Source organism: Nakaseomyces bracarensis (assembly GCF_045282275.1).
Source record: "Nakaseomyces bracarensis strain CBM3 chromosome Unknown Scaff12_0, whole genome shotgun sequence".
NCBI lineage: Eukaryota > Fungi > Ascomycota > Saccharomycetes > Saccharomycetales > Saccharomycetaceae > Nakaseomyces > Nakaseomyces bracarensis.
Window position 1 is genome coordinate 235177 of NW_027263958.1, and position 20627 is coordinate 255803.

Genomic DNA, 20627 nt, shown 5'->3' on the forward strand with positions numbered 1-20627 from the left:
GAACCCACATGAATATGGGCAAGAACCCTGTTCACAGAAAAGCTCGCATCAAATCTATGTTCATTTCATACCTAACATTTTTTTTTTTTGTTGAGTTTTGTCGTATAGTATGAGTGCCCAACTCGGCAATTAAAGTCTTAACACCCGTCTCTTTTTTTTTTGGGTACAAGGTGGTTCCCTTTTTTTCTTCTTTAAGATTCTACGTTGCGGCACTTTTTTTTTTTTCATAGTTTGCTGTTTCATTGTGTACGATTAATGGTGTGCCTGAACCGTGTATAGGTAGGGGTAGTAAATTACCCTACCTTATGTTTCCCTTCCTCAATATATATTATTTTTCTTACTTCTGGATATATTAACAAGTATGTATAATTTTAAGAGAGTTCTTCAATAAAAATAAGGTATGTAGTACAACAGAGAATATTCAGAGAAATAGTTTTTTTTTCAACTAGAAAATGGGGTTGTTTAGTAAAGAAGTGAAGATAGATAATACTAGGGAGAATAGGAAAAAGTGTTGGGAGAAACGAGATGCATTTTTTAAGTGTCTAGATAACCATGATATATTGAAACCCAGTGATGGCCAATCCGTCTGTAAAGAGGCCAATACGGAGTATGAACAGAACTGCGTCACTTCGTGGGTCAAATACTTTAACGAGAAACGAATCGTTGACTACAGAAAAGAGCAAATGCTAAAACAAATTGAAGAACAAGAACAGAAGTAGTCCATTGGGGCTGTCCTCATTCTTCCCTGTATCTTATTTTACGACATCACATGCCAATATTCGTGTACAAACACTATATAAAGAGAGGAACAAAGGGTGATAAAAATTGCCGTTTACCGAGATTTTTATATATAGCCTTTTTTTTTCTTTCCTCGCATATCTGTAAATACGAAAAGTTTTCTTTTTCTTTTTATTTTTTTTTTTTCCAGAATTTCATTTTCACGTCACTGCCTGCAAGTGATGTGCGTTTATATTCTCACTATTTTTTTTCTTCTTCCTTACCTGCACGTCTGCTTTTGTTTTGGTTCTACCCCTTTCGGGAAATAAAGGGGCCCTGTAAAGAAAAAAAAAAATTTATGTCTCGGAACGGAGTACATGTCCGACTATTACCCCATTCGGATGATTTTCCTATATTTTCTTTTGTTTGTTGTTATGAAAAAAGCTAATCCCCGAAGCAGAATGATTTCCCTGTAAAACACGCGCAACAAGAGAAATACGGACAAAAAGAAAACTTTGTCCCTTTAGCTTATAATAGAAATTGTAAATAAAATAATAATAAAGGGATGTCTTCTTGTCCGGACTTTTCTGCAGCATTACAACACTCACACCACCCCTTTTCTATCTGTGCGTTCCTTCTAGAAGCCCTTTCTATGGAAAAAAAAGGATCCCACACTTGAATTTAAACCTACACTCTATAGCCCTATGGGAAGGGCTCTCTATCTTGTTCTCATTCTCGAGAAGAAACATCAAGACATTCAAAGGGTCTCTCTCCTATTAGTAATAATAGTTTGACATACACCATGCAGTCAAACTTCTAAGAGGGAAAATACCAAAACAATAAGAGACTTACAACAAGTTTAAAAAATTTCGATTTACTGTAAGTTAACATTTAACGTGTATTATAACACATTGCCTTTTTTTTTTTTTTTTTTTTTTAATTCACTGAGGAAGGGGTTGAAATGTCATTCTTTTGGGATTTTCCTTAACAAGTTCAAGTATTAAAATGGCTTATATGCATTAGGATTACTTAAAAATAAAAATATAACAAAAACAAAATTACAAAAATACTGATGACCTATCATCTCTAACTTTAACGGAAAGAAAAAAAAAATAATAACACCATAACAGAAAGTCCAATTCCCTTAATCAAAAAAAAAAAATTTTTTACTATATAAATAACCAGTATAATTCTAAGTTCCTTTCTTCTCTTGATATTAATCTTTATAAGGTAAAATATAATTTAATTATTCTTTTTTTTCTTTATAAACAATATAATAATAAAGCTAAAAATAGTATCAAATTAAAAAAAAAAAATGGCTAACGTTTTTACTGATATATTTCAACAAAAGGGTGGTAACAGGGCCATCGCTGTTAACCCACCATCCGGGGTGGATTTCCACATCACTAAGCGTGGTTCCGATTGGTTATGGGCTGTTTTTGCCTGTTTCGGTTTCCTAATGGTCATCTACATCGTGCTGTTCTTCGTCGCTGAATTGAAGGGTAGCCGTATCACTCGTTACGCTATCGCTCCTGCTTTCCTAATCACACTATTCGAATTCTTCGGTTACTTCACATACGCTTCTAACTTGGGTTGGGCCGGTGTCCAAGCTGAGTTTAACCACGTTACTGTCGACACCTCAATTACTGGTCTAACTCCAGGTGTAAGACAAATCTTCTACGCTAAGTTCATCGCCTGGGTCCTCTCATGGCCATGTCTTTTGTTCTTGATTGAACTAGCCGCTGTCGGTACTACTCTGAACGCTGGTGAAAAGGTCTCCGCCTTGGACTTGATCCACTCTCTATTGGTTCAAATGACTGGTACTCTATACTGGGTTGTTGCTCTGTTGGTCGGTTCTTTGATCCACTCTACTTACAAGTGGGGTTACTTCACCTTCGGTGCCGTCACCATGTTGGTCGTCCAAGGTTTAATGGTCAGAAGACAATTCTTTGCTTTGAAGACCAGAGGTTTCACCGCTTGTCTATTGATCTTGTCTATGCTAATCGTCTGGGCTTACTTCATCTGTTGGGGTGTCTCTGAAGGTGGTAACAAGATTCAACCAGACTCTGAAGCCATTTTCTACGGTATCTTGGACTTGTGTATCTTCGGTATCTTGCCAGCTTACTTGGTATTCATTACTAACCATTATGGTATCTGGCCAGATTTCGGTATGAGCAAGAAGAATGACATGGACATGGACACTATGAGCAAGAATGGTGACATGGCCTCTGACATGGCTTCTGAAGTATAAACTGCTTAGAAATTCCTTTTCTTCCCCAAAAAAATAAAATAACTCTACGTTTTCAAGAAATCAATTGAAACAAACTTTTTATTTCTTCCTAATATATGGGCTTTCCCAATATTATTATGTGCGCGTTCCCTATACCCACTATTATTAATTTCAATTTTTCCTTATTGTTTAATTATTTAATCACTACATCTTAATATTTTAATGATGACATGTAAAAATTTCTGTTCTTAGGAAGTTTGAGATGTCATTATATTTACAGGTAATATAATTAATTGTTAATATTTCTTATTATATTCTTCATATCATTGATGTTTTTTATAATTATAGGTAATTGCACTTCCAATATGAAGAGAAACTCAAATTAAAACTAAAATATATCTTAAAACTGTTATTTGAACTATTTTAACTAAGCAGTAAATATTTGGGGTTTTAATGGGAACGAATCAAAGTTTCAGTTACTGTCTTTGTGATGGTAACTGTTGCTTTATTATCCTTATGCCGAATAGCAGATCGAGAAAGGTCTCTTTTGGCTTTGTCACCAGACCCTGCATCAAATACAACAATTTTGGCCTTGGCACCATTCTTGGCAGTGACAATGCAGTAGTTAGCCCCACCAGCTCCAGAAGCGGAGCTTGAACTTGCACTCACCTGATTCACGGCCATGGAACCTGGATCAATAGAACAAGGTAACCCGTCACATTGTGAGGGGTCATCGCATTCTATCCGAACACCAAACGTGGGGTTCGTGTTACGGAATGGCGTACTCTGTTCTAAATAGATAGGATTCCAGCCAATCTTAACGAATGTATTTCCATTAGAATCCTGATTTGCACCGGCTACATAAGCACACCAATTACCGTATGGGTTATTATTTGAACCCCATTGACAAGCTTGGTCTGTAGAGATTCCAGGTGGGTTTATGTAGTAATGGGCGGCAGTGCTGGCAAAATAATCTGGACCAGGAACTGCAATAACGAGTGATGTCCCCTTTCCTACATTATTTGGAATTAACATGTCCTCATTACCTGGTAAGACGGTTTGACAAACAGCAACATCTCCACCAGAGGCATCATTCACAATTTGAACAGTACCTTTTCCATCAACACAATAATCCCGATCAGGAAATCCTTTCTGTAAATTACCATTTGAATCACAAAATAAACCACCATTTTGTGATCCTGGGTAGGAATAGGTGGTTACTCCTGAGTCCCATTGGGCCATTAATTTGCCTGGTTCACAAGCATAGGGACACCAAGTACCATAACTGCACTCCTGATCTGTGTTCATTGCCCAACCGCCATTCTTACCTTGTTTCTGTACAGCAACCATTCCAGGATAATTAGGAAAACTACAGGTACCACTGCGTTTGACACCAGCTGATTTGGCTTTTGGTCGTTTGTGATGGTGATATAAATTATCATCGTCCAATCCAGCCACTGCATAAGCGCTTGAAATTAACAATATTGACATAAGCATTTTACCGGCTTTCTCAAAGTCCTAAAATTTTATATTAAAGCAACTACATAAAGAGCGTTATAGCATATACAATATATTAAAGACGATATAAAATCCTAATTGACACTGAGTCACTAGTTCAATAGGTCTAATAATCACTATATATATACTTTGACTTAGAATTGCTCTAAAAATTCTATAAGCTAAAAGTTGCTAAGGAATGAACGGAATAGTAAATTCTGAAAACAATCTAGGTGTACATTAGTTTGGTCTAGACTCTGTTTATTATGATCTTAAAAGCCTAGTTTCTGTAAACCACCATTTAAAAAACTCGATTCCGTAATAGGATATGATATCCTTAAAATCGAAAAAAAAAAAAGTCATTCTTAAACTTCTATGATTAAAACATTTAAGGATATTTCCTAAGCCTTATAAATAATAATAGCAGATATTGCTGCTCTTAGATTTGATTCTAGATTCTTAAGAAAAAAAGGCCAATTAAATCCCTAATTGGCTTTGATTGGAATTATCTCAAACTATTAAATATGATATGATATGGAAAGTTCAATTAGTAATATCAAATAGTACTTATTATATATAGTTCATGCTATACTTTCATATTCACTTTCACTGTCTGTGTCTGCTCCATTTGAGTTACTTGCAGGCTTCATTACAGGTCTCTGGAAATCCCTAGCATGTGCCCATGGGATGGTTCGAGAAATATTATCAAACAATGCCGTACGCCTGCGAATTATTGAATGGTAAGTAGCAGAAGGTTCCTCAAAATTCTGATTGATATCAGCCAATGATAAATCTAAGTCCCGTAATTGTGAAGAACGACTTGGTCTATCAATGCTTTGATTTTCGAAATGCTGATCGTCAAATAAATCTTGAGTAGCTTTACCACTAAAATCAATGACTTCATCATTTGGATATGGTAATAGGGCCTCACCAGTAACTCTAAATAAATGGACATTGGCAACATGTTCATTCTCTACTCTAAAAATAACCCATAAAAACCGTCTTATCACCTCAGCAATAGCAAGTATAAACGAGGTGATGGAACTTTGTCTGACAGTCTGAGGAGCAACGGCATAAACAATCCACTCAAATCTTATTAGTATATCTAATATCATACTAATGTAATACAACGACTTTCTTGTCCAAGAATACTTACCAGTTTCCCAATTCCGCTTTCCTGCTAGGTACAAATCATCTCTCAAAAGCATGTTCTCATGACCTACGGGCGTTTGTAGTAGGGACCAATCCATCACTATATCCCAGATAGAAGTAATAGCCGAGTTGAGAGTCGCAAAGATAACAAAAGGTGTTCTACGATCAGGAGAATGTGCAGACAATCTGTATGCAGATAATGAAGCATAATATGCAACACCCATCATATATTTTACAGCATTCATCAAATGAGGGAACCAATCATTAGAATCTGCAAATCTTCTTAAACATTGCATAAATCTCCAAAAACTAGGTAAGCATGATAAAACACCCATTGCCTTAGAATGAGACGAACCACATTTACCTATAGGATCGTCTCTTGTAGAAGGTGCATAATAGCATGAGAAAAGAGCCAAATTTGAGATTGAGTACGATAAAGAGCATACAATATCTCCTAAGAAAAAATCTTTGAATTCAACTGGATAACAACCCGAGAAAATTAATCTGATAGCAGTAGTAATAAGAAATTTTCTAGTTTCTACCACCTTATCCCAGTAAGGTATTAGATCATAAGGGAACACAAATAATGCAGCCACAATGATAATATATACATACCCATATGGGGTTAGATCATTGAAATGGAAACTTAAAATTGAAATAATGCCACAGGTAATTACAAAGAATGAGAGAAAATACATCCTTAAAGGAATACCACTTGTCGCAAAGTCATTATTAAAGAACTGTGTACCGCTTTTTGCTTGCACTTCTCCAAACATGATAAATTTATAATTTATACCGGTACGATGCCAAATGAAACAATCTATCAAAAATAATAATGCAATAAGTAAAACCATATACCATCCTCCCCAAATCGGAAACAAGATCTTATGAACACGAGTATTAATTTTTGATAGGAAGGACAAGTACAGTGTATAAACAATCAGGGTTACTGCAATCCCTGTAAAAATTCCAGCCACAGTCATCTGTAATATGGCTCTATTATTCCTATGAATCATTTGCTCATTTAGTGAATACTGAATACTGACTTTCTTTAACTTTTCTAGATGTCTTTTCTGTTCGCTAAGTGAGTTCACAACGTCATTAGTGTACCAACGTGTAACTTGTGTTTCCCAAGCCTTTAGAGGATCGATTTTTGATGAACTAATAGATATATTAGTTTCTGTCTGTTTAGAGGAAATATCATCCTCAGCTTCAAAGTTTTTTGTCTTCGATTCTTTCATAGTATTCTCTGTTGAAATCAAATCATGTTTGAATATGGTATAGTTTTCACGGACAAACTTCATAAAACCAGGCAGTTCTTTAGTTTTACAAGTTTTGTCAAATTTCTTAACCATTTTACGGAATCCTGTAACATTAACATCTCTGTAACTCTTTACCAATTGTAAGAATAAATAAAACTCCAGTAAGGCATCGCTCAACAGCTCTCTGGCATGCTTTAGTTCCTTATGAGGATTTTTCAATATCTTGTTTCCCTTGGCATCCTTATTTTTCATCAAATTCATATTCAAGTTCAGCTTATTACTATAGGCAAAGGTTTCCTTTATTTTTGTATTAATCTGCTTAGGTTTTAGGGCTTCTGGGATGGTCTCCGTAAACATTTTAGGAAATGATGGCATTAGATCATGCTCATTAAGGAAATGATGAACAGCTAAGCTCAGAAAATTGCGATCACTAGTGTTGGCCTCTTGATCCAAAACAACACTTGAAGTATTAGAGTTGTTGTTATTAGTCGAATTACTACTATTATTATGAGTGATCGTACCATAAGGTGTCAAAGAAGAAGCAGAAGAATTACTTTGGAAGATAACCTTAGTGGCCATCTCTCTATATTCCTTCTGGTGTTTCATGTAACAATCTATCTGATGGGCCAGGATCAAGTACTTCTCTTGACATTGTCCTAATAACCACAGATAGAACTCGTTACACTTGTGAAGTTGATTCGGCACTAACCAATCTTCTATGAAATCATTTATACACTCGACCTGGAAGTCGTTATACTTCTTCTTATGCCCCGGAGTACGTCTCCCACTGGAATAGGCAGGTTCGCTTACACGCTGATCGCTCTGCTTGTACTTCTTAAGCTTCTTTTTCCCAAACTTATAATCGATATATTTACCTTTCCATTCAGATATAGTTGATTCATTCAAATGATCAGCAAATTTCATATTTAAATATATATAAAATTTTTTTCTATCCTCCTTAAAAAAAAATTATTTTCACTTTTAGAAGAGAAAAAATAAATGGTTGCCTGGTATAAGTCAACACATAAAACAGTCAACTATTACTAAATCACAAAATGTAGTATCTCTAACATATATGCTTTCTGTTTGTATGATTAATAAAATATTAAGGTTCTTGATGTCAATAATAAACTAGTCCGATGAGCTTAATAGGTTGAAAAAATAATAAAAACGTATTGAAAAAAAAAGAAGGAATCAATGTTAGTTATCACGTGTATTCATTATCAAGTAGAAAAAGAGTTCTTTCTAGTATTATTGTGTTTTTCTACTGCAAGACATATACATATATATACATATATAAACTAGCTTATTTTCCAACATCAAATACCTATCTTATTCAGGATTTTATTTTCCATGTTTTTCTTGGTAATGAAAGTAGACGATACTGCTACATAGAAGTTATATTTCTGATTATCCCAACACGTGGGGATATATGCTAGATCATATAAATATTCTTCTCTGGACTATATATTCATGTATGCCAGTTTATTGATTATACTTTTTTTTTCTTTTATTTTTTAATGATTCAGTAACTTTGAAAAAAACAATGGACAAAGGCATCTTTTACATCAGAAAAAAAAATAAGTTAAAAAAGTCCTGTGAAGGTGGTCCTGGAATTACCTTTTTTCTTTTTATCATACAATGTTTAATGTATTCACATGTTTTGGGTTTCGTAATTAATACCTATTTCACATGACCGTGGTCGTTTGATTTAATTCAGTAGTAGAGTGAGTCATTTCGAGTGATTTTGAACGCTTGTCACGATTCAAATTGTGTCACCGATTACTCAAATGCTACCAACCCTTGAAAACATTGCATCCGTTGTACAATGACGTGGGGGGATAGTTAAAAAAGACACAGTCATTCAATAACTGTACTGATTCTATTGTAGTATAGTAGGGACAAATACAAAAAGCCTATGGAACTTCTCGAGGAAAAAAAAAAAGATATGCCAACATTAACAACTTACACGTATAAAAAAATATTCAATTATACTATTTCATCTACGGATTACTCATAAAATTTACACTTATAAAAAGTTCGATGTTTTTACTTTGAAGATCTTATTTATTTGTCGTTCTTTTTGTAGATTGATTTTTAACAATTGACTACACCAAAAACTTGTGAAGTTATTTATTAATTTTAATAGCATTATTATAGAATTAAACCCAAAAGCATATAAAAAAATTTAAAAAAAAATATCAAATAAAAAAAATGGATCTTGTAAATCACCTTACTGACCGTTTGTTGTTTGCCGTTCCTAAGAAGGGTAGATTATATGAGAAGACTAGCCAATTGCTGAAAGGGTCTGACATCCAATTTCGCCGTTCTAACAGGCTGGATATTGCATTATGTACCACGTTGCCAATTGCATTAATCTTCTTACCGGCAGCTGATATTCCTACATTTGTCGGCGAAGGTAAGTGTGACCTCGGTATCACTGGCCTAGACGAGGTGAAAGAGTCCCAGATTGAGGACATTGATATGATTATGGACCTTGGTTTCGGTGGGTGTAAGTTACAAGTTCAAGTACCAGAGAAGGACCGTAAGTACACCGACCCCAAGCAATTGATTGGTAAGACCATTGTATCCAGTTTTGTAAACCTAAGTCGCGAGTACTTCAGGGCGTTGGAAGAAGAAACCACTGGGACACCCGTCACTGAGCTTTCCACGAAGATAAAATACGTTGGTGGTTCCGTTGAGGCCTCCTGTGCGCTAGGCGTAGGTGATGCCATTGTGGACCTTGTGGAGAGTGGTGAGACCATGCGTGCTGCTGGCTTGACAGACATTGCCACTGTGCTAGAGACCAGTTGTTACCTGATCCAGGCCCGCAGAACACAACAGGACAAAGACCGTGCCGAGCTCATCGAGGTGATCAAGTCCCGTATCGAGGGTGTACTCACCGCCCAACGTTTCGTCAGTTGCTCATACAACACCCCTGACGAGAACTTGAAGGAACTACTGAAGGTCACTCCAGGCAGAAGAGCACCAACGATCTCTAAGCTAGACGACAACGGCTGGGTCGCCGTCAACGCCATGATCGAACGCAAACGCAAGGCCGACATAATGGACGAACTGAAACGCAAGGGTGCCTCCGACATCATGGTATTCGAGATCTCCAACTGTAGAGTCTAAATTATCATAATACAATATAGTATAATATTATATAATATAATATAGTATAATATAGTATAATATAGTATAATATAGTATAATATAGTATTTAATATAATCATCCCTGACGTCCTTCACGTGCTTATTTTACACTGCAAAAGAAGATCATGTGATAGGTGAAAGAGTTGTTGAAGCACCGTTAGGGTAGTTACCACATCAACTAGGGTAGGGCACAATGAGAAATTCTTCACTACCGCACAAGCTTATGTCTGGGAGACGAAATAAGGATACCCGCGGCTGTTTCTTTGGACCCTTGTTCTTTAATGTCTCTCACAGATGTACAAGGATATCTCAGTACAAAGGAAGCGTGGCGTACTAAACAAAACCGTACTTCGCACCGCAATTGATAAATCAAGTGAGAAAAAAACTGTGTAATGGTGCGGTGTGTGGGTGTAGCCTTGCTACTGTCCTTCCATATTTTTTTTTATCAATGGGAACCGAGCAGTGCCGAGAAAGAGAAAGAGAAAGAGAGAGAGAGAGACCATGAGATTAACATATTTCTGCTAGATAACCATGCAGAAAAATAGTGGTGTGTGTGTTTGAGAAGAAGAAGAAGAAGAAGCATGATGAATGATGAATGATGGCTTACTGTGCCCTCCCCACTGTTATAGCGCAGTTTGAAAATAGTTAGTGTAAAATAAAGCCGTATTGGTGTAAGTAAGAAATATAATAACCTGAAAATAAGCAATTTTTTTAAATGCAAAGAAGAGGACCAAAAGAAATTTTTATTGAGGTTTTATTTTTTATTAAAAAACCAAGACTTCAGTATATAAGACAAAGACTAAGAGAAAGGAGGGGAAGAAGGAAACAGCATTAGTGGAATAGGGATAGAAGAAACTACAACTTCATATAGTAGGATTTATAATATAGTAATCTAAGAGAAAATAAAGAAAGATCAAAATACATTGAAAACTACCAAAAAAAAAATAAAGATAAAAACAACAGAACTATGGATATACGGCTGGAGGATCGAGAAGTAGAAGATAGGAAAGTGAAACGGTTAAAAATGGATATGATGAAGGGAGAAGAGGAAGAAGAAGAAGAGGAAGAGGAAGAAGTTCAAAAGCAGATGGGGAGTGTGTTGGCTGGATCAACACCTTTGCCTCAGGATAACTTCCAGCGGTATTGTTATCGTCACAATCCTGAGATTCAGACGTCACATACACATGAGCTCTGTTACAAGCAAGATATGAAGCGGATCAAGCAGATCAATAACAAGATCTCTCAACTGGTGTGTCCGAAGGAGCAAGCTGATATACACCACATAATATCGAAGTACACAAACTCTAATGATAAAGTACGGAAGTTAATACTGGATGGAATACTGACGACGAGTTGTTTCCCACAACTTTCGTATATTTCTCAGCACATCAACTCTATGATCAAGATAGATTTCATCAGTGTACTGCCACAGGAGCTGTCTCTAAAAATTCTCGGATACCTAGACTGCCAATCTCTTTGCAATGCCTCTATGGTGTGTAAGAGATGGCATCTGCTGGCTGACGACGATAGAGTTTGGTACCATATGTGTGAACAACATATAGATAGGAAATGCCCGAACTGTGGATGGGGCCTGCCATTGCTACACGTGAAGCGTGCCCGTGTCTGTTACATCAAGGCAAAGAATACAAATATTATGATGAAGAGTGGGAGAGCAGTAAAGGGTCCTAACGGTCGAGCTATTAGCCCTGTGAATGCCACCCAAGCAAACCCCAATAACGAAAATATTGTTAACAATAGTAGTAACAATACAGAAACGAATAAAAGCTCAGAAAATAAAACTACTGAAAAATGCCGACAGAAATCATGGAAAATGGTGTATAGAGAGCGTTTTAAAGTCGAATCTAATTGGCGTAAAGGTCTATGTACAATCCAAGAATTTAAAGGTCATATGGACGGGGTTTTGACCTTGCAATTCAACTACAGGCTATTATTTACGGGTTCATATGACTCTACGGTTGCTATCTGGGATCTATTTACGGGGAAACTGATTAGAAGATTAACAGGCCACAGCGATGGTGTAAAAACACTGTATTTCGATGATCAGAAATTGATTACAGGTTCTTTAGATAAAACAATTCGTGTGTGGAATTACATTACAGGTGAATGTATCTCCACTTATCGTGGTCACACTGATAGTGTTATGAGTGTCGATTCCCACAAGAAGATTATCGTGTCTGGTAGTGCAGATAAGACTGTTAAAGTATGGCATGTGGAATCCAGAACCTGTTACACTTTGAAGGGACATACTGAATGGGTAAATTGTGTTAAGTTACATCCCAAGAGTTTTACCTGTTATAGTTGTTCAGATGATACTACCATCAGGATGTGGGATATAAGGACAAACACATGTTTGAAAGTGTTCAGAGGCCATGTAGGACAAGTCCAGAAAGTAATTCCCTTAACCATCATCGATGCCGAAAACTTGGTTACAGATGAGAAGAAAGAGGACGAGGAAGTACAGACGTCAAGTACTGTAGAGGAGAGCGGTGAACAAGACTCGAACAGTGAAACAACCTCTTGTCACAGGGAACTAGACGAGAAGATCCCATATCCAACGCATTTACTCTCCTGTGCCTTGGACAACACCATCAAACTCTGGGAAGTGAGGACAGGAAGATGTATCAGAACTCAATTCGGACATGTTGAAGGTGTTTGGGACATCGCCGCAGATAACTTCCGGATAATCAGCGGGTCTCACGACGGAAGTATTAAGATCTGGGATCTTCAGAGCGGGAAGTGTATGCACACTTTTCATGGCAGAAAGCTGAAGGGTTCTGAGCCTTCTACAGGTGAAGACGATAGGAAACCGAAGAGTGCACCTGTGGCTTGTGTTTGTATAGGTGATTCAGAATGTTTCAGCGGTGATGAATTCGGATGTGTCAAAATGTACAAATTCGATTCTCAAGATTAAAAAAGAAGTTTGTATATATAAGTATTAACTATTCTTCAAGACAAAAAAATTAAATTTATTTTTTTATATATAAGGAAAAGGTATTTTTTATAGAAAAGCAAATAAAAAAAAGGATAATTAAAGAAATCCCACTTGCCATTATTATTAAATTCCCAAATAATATCTGTTCTTTTTATCGTTTACATATAAATTCTATATGTTCAAAAGAAATGCTAGTCTTGCAAAAAAAAATGCTAGTCTAGCAAGTTAATATTTTTTCTTTTGCTGGTACGGCAAAGTTTTATCATTAGTATTTTTTTTTACTTAGCTACAAAAAGCAAGGAGTGAATAGTCTTCCTTATATATCCCCTTCCTCTCTCTTTCTCTCTCTACCCCCCACCTATGATATACATATTGTTGATGTATAGAAACGGAACTGAAGTCGACTTTTAGTAATCGTATATCCCTCGAGGACTCAACCCTCAAAAACAATGGGAAAGGGAGGCGCGGGGGCGGAAATGAGGAGGGAGAGGAGTGGGATGAGATAATAAAATATAATTTTGCTATATCTTCATTCTCTCGTAATTATATATAACCAATTGATACATATACTAATCTATATTCAGTTAATGTTATTTCCTTTATAGTAAATTCAAATATAACATCACGTGTACATTCGTATTCTACAGCCTCTCTCTCCCCCCCGTGACCCCTCTTCATTTTTTTTCCCAGTCCCACTTAGAAACGTGACTAAGCGAATAATATCCCGTAGCTCCTCCACCCCCCCTTAAAAAAATAAATACAAATAGAAATAGAGGGAGATATTGTTGAGAAACAGCTGTACTAGAGGTAACGACTAATAGAAAGTCATCCCACACACACACACACACACATACACACACACAGAGAGAGAGACATACAAAGTACCACACACTGACTGTACAAAGACAGACCGAGAGAGAAACATTAGCCAGCCTAAAACAAAACTCAACTAAGAAACAAAAAAAGGACTCAACTAGCACTGCACAGAGTAGGAGTGAATACGATACACAAGCGATACGATATACAGTGATATTATAGCGAGTCGGGAGAGGTTTAAACACAAGGGAAAGAAATTTTTTATTCCCTAACATAAATATAAGCTTGATTTACATTTTCTTTAAAAAAAAAAAACAAGACATAAAAGAGACTTAGTTTTCTTTTAAGCATTAAAAAAAAAAAAAAAAAGAGATCTCGATGAAAGAAGACGTTGTAGTTTTTCGGATTGACCATATGATGACGAATAATGATATGAGAAGACGTGAGGAAGAAAGTCCGTTTACTAAGAATTTTACGATACATGAGAAAGTTGTTCCTAGACCGTTTGGTGACGATACTTTTACAATTACCAAGACTACTAATGAGAACCAATATGTGAAGACACCGTTAGCTGATGATAGGAATGGTAAGCTTAACGGTAACCCAAATACAAATACCACTACAAACACAAATCACAACAAATCCACAGCTCAGAAGCAAAAGCAACAGCAAAAGCAAAACAAATCGAAGAATAATAACGAGCCCAGTAATATACCTAAACAGAACCTGAATAGAAATGTTAGTAATACTTCCAACACTAATACTCCTAGAGACACTACAGCGGATAAGATTAGGTCGGAAAGGAGTACGACGAAGACAGTTAACAACCGATCAAAATCAGGTTCTAAAAATAAAAGTGCACAGGGAAAACGGAAGTCTGATCTCTTCAAGTCAAACCCTTTAAACGATGTAGGTATAGGTATTACTAAGAGAGCATCTGAATTAATTGCTCCCGAACATATAAAGAAGGCTTCCGAACTAATTGCTAGTACAGAAAAAGAAAGTATAAAGAAAGCAAACAACCTGTTATTTAATGATACCCGGAAGAAATCTAATGATTCAGTCTCTAAAAATCTAGACTCTACAAATAATAAAGTAGTCTCCACAAATAAAAATGCAGACTCTATAAAGAATAATAAAGTAGACACTACAAATGATAATAAAGTAGACACTACAAAAGATAATAAAGTAAACTCTACAAAGCATACAGACAATCCTATGATGCAAAACCAAGGGTCAATTGGTAATGAAACCAATTCTATTGGAAAGAATGAAAATAGTAGCGCTAAGGAGGAGACCAGTAAGGTACTGCATGGATCCTCAAAGCCAGATATCTTAAAGGCAAATATTTCTGAAAAAGACACAACAATAGTAAAAGAAGATACAAAAAACCAAGAAGAACCAAAGATAGAAATGGGAGAACAAGCTTTATCTGAAAAATCAAGTGATTCAAAAGATGCCAAACCTGATGTTCCTATAATTACACCAACAACGCTTCCTGCAACAGCACTCTTAAAGAATCAAGATGATAAAGAGAATTGGTCTCCTATCCAACAAGAGTCAAATAGCTCTTCAAATGATTTTGATAAAGAGGGCTGGTCTCCTGTTCAAAAAGAATCAAATAACACCTCTACGGAATTCTTTGACGAGAATATGGATATTTCTAGAGTGCAATTCAGAACAATTAGGGAACATATGCCTAATACTACAAAGGACAATGAACCAAATAAATATAGCATATCAGAGAGCAATCTAGACAAAAATGATTTACCATCAATCAGACCATTGAGCTATCCTGTTTACAATAACACATCAAATGAGACCGGAAATATTATTAAAGATGTACCAAGCACTTTAATAAATAAGAGTAGAGTTTACTCGAGAAATGCTAGCATCAATTCAGGTCGCAAGAATGTATTTGGGCCAATGCCAGGCAGTCATGGAAGAGTTAACTCATTAGACTTTCTACACAAACCACAAAGAGTAACACAATTACGTGATGATACCATATCTCCGGAAGAATTACAACGGAACACAAATATGAACAAAAAAATTACACTAGAAGGCGCTTTCCCTTTCGATAATCCTGATTTTAACAATATAAACCAAAACAGTATGTCTGGTGACCGCAGCCCAATTGATGTCAGCCCCGAGGCTGAAACTGCCTTTAACAGATCATATAATGCTGTCAAGACTGATGCCATAATTGAAATGACACAAGATGACGCTATCTCACCTACTGAGAAAAGCTACCCTGTGCTCAATAAGACTAATCAACAAAATGATAATGCAGTCATAGCAAATAAAAATAATGTTGGCACTTTTGATGATCCATATGATGCAATCCCTGTTGAGGATTATATGATGCCTCTACCACCTGTTTATAAGAGGTCTGGAGAACTGGTAAAGAGTTCCTTGAAACGTAGATCCAAGTCACTTCCTGTTACGCCAAACTCCAACTCTCGATTGAATCTCAAGGTTAATGAAGCCAATGATAATTTGCGTACCAACTTAACACGTAGTAAAAGTGTCCATTTTGACCAGCGTTTGCCAGTCAAGTATTTCTTTAAGGAAGAGAGCCCTAATGTGGTAAGTATCCGAGATGAAGAGGACGATGTGTTGAGTTTCCAGCACAAGCCATTACAAAGATCTGTTGACATCCAAAAGGGTAAGAAGAGGCTGGATCTCTCAAGACAACTCGAGGATGGATTTGGCGCAACTGATCTTGATATGTTAATCGATGATGATGATGATGACGAAGATGACGAGAATAGTTTTGGTGATGGTGATACAATATTCGGGCGTGGCCTCAAGTCATTAATGATTAATGACCGTAGCTCGATGAAGAACAATTTTAAGGATCCACCAACGAAGAAGAAAGACCAATCCCGTGAAAGAACCTTTGGTATACAGAACAAGAATTTCCCAGTTCTAGGTAGTAAAAACCCGCGTTCTTTAAAGTTGAATATTTTCATGAACAGTTCACAAGAGAAGAAGGTGTTCCTTCAAGAGATCAGTTTTAACGCTCAGAAACGTAACAACACAGGGTATAACAATCAATCTACATCTGCTTTTGGTGAAGATGACAACGATGAGAAATTGATCATCACTGGAAGTATCCTAGTCAAGAACATCTATTTCAGCAAAAAAGTATTGGTGCGGTACACATGGGATCACTGGCGTAGCTCTAGTGAAGTGGAGTCAATGTATGTGGGGTCAGGCAACAGTTACCTGCCTGGATCCAATATGGATATATTCAGATTCGTCATAGACAACACAATACTAGCTAATGGCCTCTACGTCTCCAACAAGAGCAAAGAACTGGAATTCTGCATCTGCTATATCACTAGGGCCAGCGACGACTCCGCAAGAGAAGAGTACTGGGACAATAATAACGGCAAAAACTACATCATCGAGATGCTCAGACGCCCTACATAGTTTTTTATTTACTTGTTCTTGTTTTTGTTTTTTTTTAATGTTTTGCCCTTTTTCTCTAATTATTAATGATAAAAATTTACCTTATATCACAAATAGATACGGAGATAATGTTTTTCGGACATTAGATTATGTTATATAGTTTTCCTTTCCTTTTATTTTCTTTCTTTTTTTTTCTTTCACACCAAGCGGTTTTCAGGTACCCCCTGTTTTAAGCTTCTTCACCTTTAATATGGGTTATTACATAAGATTAGTATGGTGTTTGAGATTGGAATTGAAAAAAAAGTAACGCACCCCTGTTAATACCGAAATAGGAAGTTCAGGGAGTTAGAGGTATTTCCCTCGGGATGAAACGTGGAGTTATTTTTGTAACTTGATTGTTTATTTATTTTGTTTTTTTTTGGGGGGAGGCGGGAGGCGGGAGGCGGGACTTGTACTTGCTACTGTTTATTTGTTGTTGTTTTAGCTCATTTGCTTGTTATTTTATTCTATTTGGGTAAAAACCAATGACGAATTAAATCTTTTTTCGGTGTTTGCAAATCGTACGTAACTTTAAGTGAGGAATTTATTCGATACATTATTTTTTCTTTATTGGTTTCGGAACCAGCCCTATATACTGTACTATCTTAAGAATACATATCAAAAAAAAAAAAACGGACTAGTTTTCAACGTACCCAGTGACACAAAAAATGCCTCTTCCTTTATTGTCTCCGCATTTGCTTGTGTGGCGAAAAAAAAGAAAGTAATCGAGCAATTTTGCATGGTGTGTAAGAAGTTGTATTTCATCGTACGGGCTTACTGTATGGGATTTTCTTTCTTCCCCTTTTGATTTTCCTCTATTACTCACCCCTTAGTACGCAGAAAAAGAGAGAGAGAGAGAGGGGGGGAGAGGTTTAAAGACGGGTACTGCCTCTTTTTTCTTTCAATTGTAGCGGGCTTCAACAATTCTACGTTCGTTTTTGAGTGACGGCGGAAGTTTCGGAGACACCGGTGGGAACTTCCCGATTGGGTAATAGGGTCCCCTTTTTTATCATTTTACTTATTCACTCTTTAATGGGTCTTGCTTTGTGATTGCTTTACCTATTAGAAAAATGGACTTTTTTCTTTTTCCTTGCAGACACATCACTAAGTATGAGGAAAAAAAATTAAAGTGATGGGCTCATAGGTCCAATGAAACAAAGAATATATAAATAGCCGTTAATTCAAAGTAGATATATAAAAAAGAGGTAAAATGGTCCCTGTAAATCATTCTGAAACTTGTTGTTTTTCTTATAAAAAAAGACATTACATACAATTATAAAGGGACTTTAAACTAGTCTTTTATTACTTGACCTCAAAAAAAAAAAAGTAACCCAAAATAACAATAAAAAAAGAATTTGAACCCTAACAAATTAATATAACCAAACAATAAAAAAAGCTTTTATTAAATTATATGCAAGACATTGACATGTTGTTGACGATATTCTTCTTTGTTTGCGCCTTCTACTACGGTATTCACAGAACTGTGATGAACAGATACAAAGGTGAAGTACCTTATCTACAATAATGAAATTCATCTTTAAACAATAAACACATTACTATTAAAAAAAAAAAAATATAAAAAGAGAAAGAAACAAAAAACAACAATTTTCTTCTCTTTTTTTCTTCTCTAATACTACTCCATTCAGGTTTAAGAAACTTAATAAAAAGGACTGTGCCATGCCCTTTTAACTACATGAACTTTTTTTCTTTAGGATAAAAGATTATTCAAGAAATTATCTTTTATCTTTACATTTGATATTGAATTTTTTTTCCTTTCTTTCCTGAATACGAATTTGCATAGCTGGTCTAGCTTTCTTCTATTTCTAATACCATTTTTCTTTATCTAATTTTTTTATCCCACTCATATAAATAATAATTTTAATAAGTCATCTATTCTTTTTTTTTAATATAAACATTTTGATATTTTTTATTTTATTATACTATATTTGTTTTAAATACTGTTAAGACCATACATTCTTGAACAGTTCATCATCATCTATTGATAAAGAAGATGAATTCTGTTGTTGATTAGTTGGGTTTGATAATTGAGGAAATTGAGCAGCTAGACTGCTATTACTATTACTATTGGTCTTGGATGGTGCAGAATACAACGATAATATACTTTTCTTCAAATCGTTACGTTGCGGAGTCTCTTGTCTTGGTTTACTCTTCGGGACAGTGGTTCTCTCCACATCTTTCCTAGTTTGTAAGTTCAAAATGCTGCTCGTCTTATTATTCTCGGTAGTTGACACATTAGTTTCAGAATTGTTTGAAGAGGACATAGTAGAAACCAATGATGAATTAGAGGAAGAATTCAATGAGGATTCAACTCTCTCGACTGCATTTGTGGTCGGTGTTGAAGAGAGTGACGATGCTATTCCAGATGAGCCATTGCAACAGGACGCAAGATCTACTTCAAAATCAGTCCATTTCTTACGTTCGTATTTCTGTCTGATGAACTCTTGTAACAAATTCGTGTCATTACCTAGGTTTTTGCTACGAAACTTCGAGGTTTCCGGAAGCTTTGCTTCGTATACCATATTTGCGCATTGGTTATTACGCATGCGTACTAGTTCCTTCAAATTTTCTTCCTTCCAAGTATCTAGATCCACAGACTTGACTTTCGAAATATGTGTACCCAATGATCTATGGATACCTGCACATTTAATACATATGAAAACACCTAGTGACCATGAAGCCCAACGTGGATGAGATTGTGTTTTACAATCAGCACACGTTGTATTCCCTGGATCACGAAGTAAAGCACCTAATGCCTTCTTAACAGGAACAGATGTCATCTTTAGGTTTTTTGTTTTATTCTTATTTTCTTTTCTCTCTCGAAGTTAGGGATAATTAGTAACCGCAAATTAATAGTAAACAAAACAAAATATAATGATTAGAAAACCAAACTTGAAATTAGTAATTAGTTGAAATGAAAGATAATGAATTAAAAGGATATCCGTGAAAAAAAATTATAATGCAAATTTATGCTAGTTTTAGCACTTTATGATCGACAAAAAATGAATGATCAAACAAAAACAAACAATACGAAGTAAATAATAAAAATAAAATGGTAAATGACAACAGCTCACAAAAAGAGTAGAGATACCAATAATTCTGTATAATGATACTTATAAAAGTTACCGAGTTTAGTCCTTATTCAGTTGCTTATTGTTGTCTATTTCTCTTTTCCTAGTTTGTAAATAGCACTGCTAAGTAACAATGTTTAATATTTCGAAATCGTAGGAGATAAATCGAATTGTTTAGATCTTGCCTAATGATAAGTAAAGGTTTCTTATATCACCGTAAAGATTATATTTATTAACATCGTAATCGATAAGTATGGGGTTGTCCATGATCGAAAAATCTACCAGAAATTTCGTCACCG

General features: G+C 35.7%; 6 protein-coding genes across 6 annotated transcripts; 3 read left to right on the forward strand and 3 right to left on the reverse strand.

Moving 5' to 3' along the window:
* Nucleotides 1-2032: 2032 nt before the first annotated feature.
* On the forward strand, nucleotides 2033-2968 carry HSP30 (Hsp30p; the record flags this gene model as incomplete). The annotated part of the gene is made up of 1 exon (XM_071053717.1): nucleotides 2033-2968. One exon carries the CDS (start codon nucleotides 2033-2035, stop codon nucleotides 2966-2968), a length of 936 nt encoding a protein of 311 aa, XP_070910129.1.
* A 429-nt stretch (nucleotides 2969-3397) lies between these two features.
* RNJ42_03554 (uncharacterized protein) lies at nucleotides 3398-4444 on the reverse strand (the record flags this gene model as incomplete). Its single annotated transcript, XM_071053718.1, has 1 exon — nucleotides 3398-4444. The coding sequence occupies one exon, from the start codon at nucleotides 4442-4444 to the stop codon at nucleotides 3398-3400; it is 1047 nt and encodes a 348-aa protein (XP_070910130.1).
* Nucleotides 4445-5025: 581 nt separating this feature from the next.
* Nucleotides 5026-7782, reverse strand: SYG1 (Syg1p; the record flags this gene model as incomplete). Its single annotated transcript, XM_071053719.1, has 1 exon — nucleotides 5026-7782. The coding sequence occupies one exon, from the start codon at nucleotides 7780-7782 to the stop codon at nucleotides 5026-5028; it is 2757 nt and encodes a 918-aa protein (XP_070910131.1).
* A 3199-nt stretch (nucleotides 7783-10981) lies between these two features.
* MET30 (ubiquitin-binding SDF ubiquitin ligase complex subunit MET30) lies at nucleotides 10982-12946 on the forward strand (the record flags this gene model as incomplete). The annotated part of the gene is made up of 1 exon (XM_071053720.1): nucleotides 10982-12946. The coding sequence occupies one exon, from the start codon at nucleotides 10982-10984 to the stop codon at nucleotides 12944-12946; it is 1965 nt and encodes a 654-aa protein (XP_070910132.1).
* A 1254-nt stretch (nucleotides 12947-14200) lies between these two features.
* PIG2 (putative protein phosphatase regulator PIG2) lies at nucleotides 14201-17221 on the forward strand (the record flags this gene model as incomplete). The annotated part of the gene is made up of 1 exon (XM_071053721.1): nucleotides 14201-17221. One exon carries the CDS (start codon nucleotides 14201-14203, stop codon nucleotides 17219-17221), a length of 3021 nt encoding a protein of 1006 aa, XP_070910133.1.
* Nucleotides 17222-19200: 1979 nt separating this feature from the next.
* On the reverse strand, nucleotides 19201-20037 carry AGE2 (GTPase-activating protein AGE2; the record flags this gene model as incomplete). Its single annotated transcript, XM_071053722.1, has 1 exon — nucleotides 19201-20037. The coding sequence occupies one exon, from the start codon at nucleotides 20035-20037 to the stop codon at nucleotides 19201-19203; it is 837 nt and encodes a 278-aa protein (XP_070910134.1).
* Nucleotides 20038-20627: the final 590 nt, after the last annotated feature.